Raw genomic sequence first — 6,595 nt, 5'->3', positions numbered from 1 at the left:
CTTGGGAAGGCCCACATCTGGAACATCGTGATTCCAGGCCAACCTGGGCAAATATTTCACAAGATCCTGTCTCCAAAATAACCAGAGCAAAATGGACTGGAGGTGTGGTTCAAGCGCCTGCTTTGCAAGTGTGAAGTCCTGAGCTCAAACCCCGCTCCCCGCCCCGCCCCCAGGAGAAAAAAAAAAAGGCAGAGAGGCAGGAATTGGGTTCCAATGAAGCAGGAAGCAGCTAGACTAAGCAGGCAAGGGGTAATGCCAGAGTAGAAACAGCTGCAACCACCTGTCTTAGGCTGTAAGCGAGGCCTTCATTTATTACCGACTAGTTAAGTAAAGGGCAGGCGCGTATTTGCTAAAGTTTGGGACCGCCTCCGTCCCACTCCCAAGCTAGGAAGGCCACTCACTGGGCACAGACAGCCGGGCAGTTCGCGAGGCAGTCACGAGGTACTACGTGAGCAGCGTGGGGCACTGCGCATGCCCAGGACGCAGTCCGCGTTCAGGAGCGACGGGCGCAGGCGCTGGAAGCTACAGCCAGGCCAAGATGGCTGACAAGCAAGGTGCCGGAAGCGCTGCTTTTAGCAGCCGTACCCTCCATGCTGAGGCCATGGAGCGGGTTCTACCTGTGCTACTGGTGCCGGTCCCTGCAGAGGCGACGGGGCGGCTGGGACCTCGGGCGCAGCTGCACAGAGGGCAGGAAGCTTTGGGGAGCCTGACAGCTGCGGGCAGCCTCCAAGTGCTTTCCTTGGCGCCGGGCAGCCGGGGCCGGGGCTGCTGTCGCTTGGAGGGCCCCTTCAGGCAGTAAGTGGAGCGCGAGGGGAGAGGGGGCGTGAAGGAGGTGGAAACCCTACGTCGGCTTCTCTTTGCCGAGTGGTGGGCTGACAGCCTGTGGAACGCCCGGGTCGCTCTCGGCACCTCTTCCACGCCTGAATTGAGGACTCGTCTCTTGGCATCTCCACACCCCGCTTCCTGGTTCTGGGTGGGCGGAGACGCTATCCTGCTCCTGTTCGGAGAATCCTCGGCGGGACCCAGTTTATGCAACACAGATCAAATGTCCCAGCGCCAAGTACCAAGCCCATTTTCTTCTATCAGTAAAAGATGCTACCCAGGGAGGCTGGCTCAACGCCTGTAATCCTAGCTACTTGGGAGTCTGAGATCGGGAGAATGGCAGTTCCAGGTTTGCCCGGGTGAATACTCCGGGAGACCTCGTCCCAAAATGGACTGTAGGGCCGGAGCGATAAGAGTCCCTCCTTAAACCACAGTCCGACCAAAACAGACAAACAAACAAACCAACCCTACATGGGGATCGTCAATAATTTAAGTCCTCCTAAATATTCTTTTGTCACTGAAACAGCGTTTTCCTGAACAATTGTTTTTTCCCTTAGAATCAAGTTTGACCATTCACTTGCTAATTTATTCAATAGTTACGTGGCTACTGCTTTTGTTTTTGAGACAGGGTACACAATGTAGCCCAAAATTACCTAAACTCCCTATCTTGCTCATCCTCCTCCTGTTTATTACTTGCATGTGATGCTCCCATGACTTGGGAAGACAGCAAGAGACATAATTGCAAAAAATGCATTATTTTCACTTCTGTAATTCTTGATCCAAGATTTAAAGTTCACATCATGAAGCTTAGTCTTGAGTATATGACTGGGCTGTTTTTAACAGCAGTAAATATCGTGGAAACATCTCTTTAAGACCTTGAGTAACCAAGAGCTTTCTCATCTCCTAATCTCCAGGTTCTGTAATAGCACCTGACACTTAATTGAAATCATTTACCCAACAAAAGCTTATTCTATTGTAAATGGCACCTGATGAATAATATATTTCAGTTTTTTAAACGTATCATCAGTCAGGATTTAAGATGAAGGAATAAAAGGAGACGTTTCTCTCTCCATGCCCACTTTTTTTTTTTTTTCTTTTAACCACCTGCTCTTCTATTCTTGTGTTTGTGTGTGTGGAGGACCTGAGGGGAAAGAAGTGAGAAAGGTAAATGGAGGAGTGCAGACCTAAAGCAATTTACATTACTTTCAATTGGAGTGTAGAATTGATGCCACCACGTGAGTGAAACTCTTCTCTGCTCATCCTGCCCTTCCATCCTGACTGCTGTGGGTAAATATGACTGTGGATATAAGATGTAATTAATGTAAACTTTTTCCAGCTTTGTATGGGAGGACTCTCATAAGAGCAGTACACCAACAGACAAGCCCAGACTACTTGCTCTTAGTGAAAACTATGAACTGTGTATATATGAATTTAATTTGAAAGATGGAAAATGTGATGCCACCATACTATACACCTGCAGCGGGAAGACATTGCAAAACCTCATTGAAGATCAGCATATTAGTAAGTACCTACAGGTGATCTCTCAGTGTTCTTAAATTTGTGACCTTACCACGTACTTTTTCAGGGTTATGTAGCCCAGGGTAGCTTTAACCTCACAATCCTCTCTGCCTCCTGAGTGCTGAGATTATAGGCATGTACCAATACATCCAGCTTACTGTATACTTTTATATATCTTGCTAAAAGTTCTTAGGTGAAATCAGGAAAGAGCTACATTGTCCAATATGGTAGCCATTAACCACATGGGACTATCGAACACTTGAAATGTGGTTAATATCAATTATGTTCTTTGTTTTTTTAACTTTACTTTTGCAATGGTGGTTTTGTGAATGGTAGGCAAGCCCTCTGCCTCTGGCTACATACCCAGCCAAAAGATAATACTTTTTTTTTTTTTTTTTGTGGTACCTGGTATTTTGCATTCAGTTTGTTTTTCAGATAGGATCTCAAGCTAATTTTGCCAGGGATGACCTATGACCTTTAACCTCAATCCAACCTCCACTTTCTGAGTAGCTGTGACCACCAGTGTGTGCTACTACACTGGCTTTCTTTTAGTTTTTAAAGGTAGGATCTTTAGCTCCAGATGGCCTTGAACTTGAGATATTCTACCTTACCCATCTGAGTGTTGGAATTACAGGTGTGCACCACTACCCCCTGCTTCAAAGACACACTTTAAATGTCATATACAGCTAGGTATGGTGGTACATGCCTGTAATCCCACTCTGGTGGCAGAGGCAGGAAGAGCTCAAGTTCAAAGGCCAGCCTGTGCTACATAACGAGACCCTGTCTCAAAAAAAAACAAACAAATGTTATATGCACACCAGCTTTTGAAGACTTAGTACTAGGAAAGTAAAATGTCTCATTCATGATTTTTATATTAATTACATATTGAGTGATTTTGCATATGAACTAATACATATTAATTTCTCCTGTTTTATTTGGCTACTGTTCATAATGAATCTCGTATGTTTCATGCATTTATTACTCAGATATTTCTGTTGGACATTGCTGATCTAGACTGGTAACAGTCGTTGACTATGTCCTGTCTTGATGGCTGCAGGCACCAGTTATCAAAACACTCAAGTTCTTATGGCAGTAGCAGGCTCTCTACCCTTGACTGTGAGGTTCTTTGTTCCTTTTGAATAAAACCAAACTGGCAGCATGGCTCAAGTGGTAGAATGCCTGCCTAGCAAGTGCAAGGCCTCCTGAGTTGAAACTCTCAAAGCACCAAAAAAGTCTGTAGTTGTTCTTGTGGGGTTCCATGGGTAAACTGGCTTTTTGAAATCTTCCCTTTTTAATTTTTTTGTAGTCCTAGAGTCTGAACTCAGGCCTCAATTTACTAGGCAAGTGCTCTGCCACTTCAGCCATATCCTCAACCCTTTCAGTTAATTTTCAGGTAGGGTCTTACGGTTTTTTTTTTCCAGGCTGACCTGAACCTCCTACTTAAGCTTCACACATAGCTGGGATGACAGGTGTGTACCACCATAGCCAGATAAGTTTTTGTCTAGCCTGGTCGTGAACCTCGATCCTCTGTATTTCCACCTTCTAAGTAGCTTGGATTTCAGACATGACACACCTAACCTGTGCTGTCAGACTCTGGCCATACATAGAAGAAACTTGTGGGGTGCAGTACTGGGGTTTGAACTTGGGGCTTCACACTTGCTAGTCAGGTGCTCTACCTCTTGAGCCATGCCTCCATCCCAGTGCAGTTTCTTTATCTGTTTTCTTTTTTTTTTAATGTTTATAAGATCAGATTTACCAATTGTAAAATTATGAGCAAAGAATTGAAATAATATTCTTTTGTTTCATAGGTACTTCTTTACTGTCTTTGAGAATACTGTCATTTCACAGTAACACATCATTATTGTTTATCAACAAATGTATTATCCTACACATTGTATTTCCTGAGAGAGATGCTGAGATAAGAGTACTCAACTGCTTCACACTATCTTTGCCTGCACAGACAGTGGATATGATTATTGACATGCAGCTCTGCAGAGGAATTCTTTTTGTTTTGAGTAGTTCAGGCTGGATCTGTATCCTTGGCAATAAAGATGTTGATTGATGTGTAAGGGAGGGGAATTCCTAAAAAGATGAGCCTTTTAGACTTTTAGTTTGGGGGATGGGAGGCAAGGAGGTTGGTTAGTTTTACAGTTAGACTTTTCAGGGAGAAATTTTCATAAATACTTAACCATATCATTTTATATTTTCCAATGTGTAGGTGTATTTTTATGGTTAGAATCTTATTCATATTTGTGTATTCTTCTAAAATTGTTTATGCTGTGCATTACCTATTTGTTCAAAATACACTGTGTGTGTGTGTATTGAACTCAGGGTCTCACACTTGCTGAGCAAGTACTCTATTACCTGAGTTATGCCTCCCCCCCCCCGTGTGTGTGTGTGTGTGTGTGTGTGTGTGTTTGTGTTTGTGTTTAATTTTGTTTCTGAGATGGGTCTCACTAACTTTGCCCAGGCTAGTCTCAAACTCAGAATCCTCCTGGCTCCATCTCCTGAGTAGTTGAGAGTACAAACGTGTACCTCCACATCTGGTTCAAAATATACTTCTTGAGCACTTACTATGTCCATGTGCCAAGAAGGACTTAGGTGATTGCTTAAGATAGCAATACTGTGAAACTCCCTGTATAGCTATTTTATACAAACAAAAAGGTCTTTTTTCAAAAATGGAAAACAGGTCCTATCTGGGGGTTGGCACCAGTGGGAGGGGGAGGATATAAGGGAAGGGTGTAGGGGAGGGAGTGAATATGGTGGAGATATTATGTACTCATGTATGAAAATGGAAAAATGAGACCTGTTGAAACTATTCCAGGAATGGGGGGAAGAGAAATAAGAAAGTATGATGAAGGGGGTGAATTCAGCTATGATATATCGTAAGACCTTTGGTAAATGTCACAATGTATCCTCAGCATAACAATAACAATAACAATAATCAACCAACCAAATAACCCCCTGCCAAGAAAAAGATATGTATACCTTTTCATGTATGGCTATAATCCACCTCTTATGTCCAATGATGATTCAGTTATCCTTTTTTATTTTTCTGTAGAGGCAGGGTCTTGCTATGTAGCCCATGCTGGCTTCAAATTGAGATCCTCTTGCCTCAGCCTGCACAGTACTGGGATTATTGGTGTTTACCACCATGCCGACAATTCTTTTCTGTTTTTTTTATTTATATATCTTTTTTGATGGAACTGGGTGAACTCAGGGCTTCACACCTCCAAAGAGGTGCTCCACAGCTTGAGCCAGAACTCTAGTCCATTTTGCTCTGGTTATTTTGGAGATGGCGGTCTCACCAACTGTTTGTCTGGGCTAGCCTTAAACTTTGATCCTCCCGATCTTTTCTCCCAAGTAGCCAGTATTATAGGCATGAGTCACTCTTAATGAAGGATTTGCTTAACCATCATTTACTTGTTTGTTTTTGAAAAACATTAGGGGGTCTTTGTCTCTAGCAGAGCTATAGTTTACCAGCAAAATTATTTTGAAGACTTGAAAAATGACCTCTTACATGATTTTGAGACTCTTATTTCTAAATTAAAGGAATGGATTTTCTATTTTAGGTGTATCATTTTTAGAAAAATGTCATAAAGTACTAGATTTATTTTTTGCCAGGTTACAGAAATATGCTATCTAACCCAGTAGGCATTGTGCATTTGAAATTGCTTTCATGACTTGGGGGTCTTAATTTTATTTACTTTAGATTTAAAAGCTGATGCTTGGTTCAGTTATTGGAGAAGTTTTAAGTATGTTTGGAACAAGTTTAGTTGCTCTAACTTTAACTGAAATTTTATGAGACTGAAATGCAGATCAGGTATTTCTAATAAAAATTTAGCATCTTAATTGAGATGTCCTATAAGTGTAAAGTACCGGATCTTAAACACGTACCAGAAAAAGAATGCCAAACATCTCAATTTTTAATATTTATTACATGTTGAAATGAGAATGTTTTGGGTATGTTGACCTAATCTTTTGGACAGCATTATTTTAGAACCCTAGTGGAAGATACTGGCAGTATTTCAGGGTATGGCACAAAGTAGGTATCCAGTAAGTACTGTTTTTCTACCCTCTGGAGACGGTCTCACTTTGTAGCCCAGGCTGGTCTCATATTTGTGATTCTCTTGCCTCAGTGTCCTTGGTGCTGAGATTAAAGGTGTGTACCACAACACCTGACCTGGTCAGTTGTTGTGCTACCAACTTTGGTCGTTTGTTTACTGTGATGGAGATGGCTTCTGTTTCCAGTCTT

At 42.5% G+C, this 6,595-nt stretch overlaps 1 protein-coding gene across 10 annotated transcripts in view; it reads left to right on the top strand.

Annotated features, from left to right (window-relative positions):
• Positions 1 to 481: 481 nt before the first annotated feature.
• Positions 482 to 6,595, top strand: part of Spg11 (SPG11 vesicle trafficking associated, spatacsin) — a 75,938-nt gene continuing 69,824 nt past the window's right edge. For 8 of the 10 annotated variants that reach the window (XR_012445440.1, XR_012445442.1, XR_012445441.1 and 5 more), the window contains exons 1-3: positions 482 to 795; positions 2,159 to 2,343; positions 4,149 to 4,373. Coding sequence is in view for 7 of the 10 variants with exons in the window: in XM_074065859.1 (XP_073921960.1) it covers positions 539 to 795; positions 2,159 to 2,343; positions 4,149 to 4,373 (667 nt within the window). In the remaining 3 variants the exon portion in view is untranslated. The remainder of the gene's footprint in view (positions 796 to 2,158; positions 2,344 to 4,148; positions 4,374 to 6,595) is intronic. The other 2 variants (XM_074065861.1, XM_020163744.2) reach the window with 1 other exon arrangement.

Source organism: Castor canadensis, chromosome 2 (genome assembly GCF_047511655.1).
Source record: "Castor canadensis chromosome 2, mCasCan1.hap1v2, whole genome shotgun sequence".
In the NCBI taxonomy this organism is placed as follows: domain Eukaryota; kingdom Metazoa; phylum Chordata; class Mammalia; order Rodentia; family Castoridae; genus Castor; species Castor canadensis.
The sequence above is the reverse complement of the archived record's forward strand: the minus strand, read 5'-3'. Positions and strand labels throughout refer to the sequence as shown.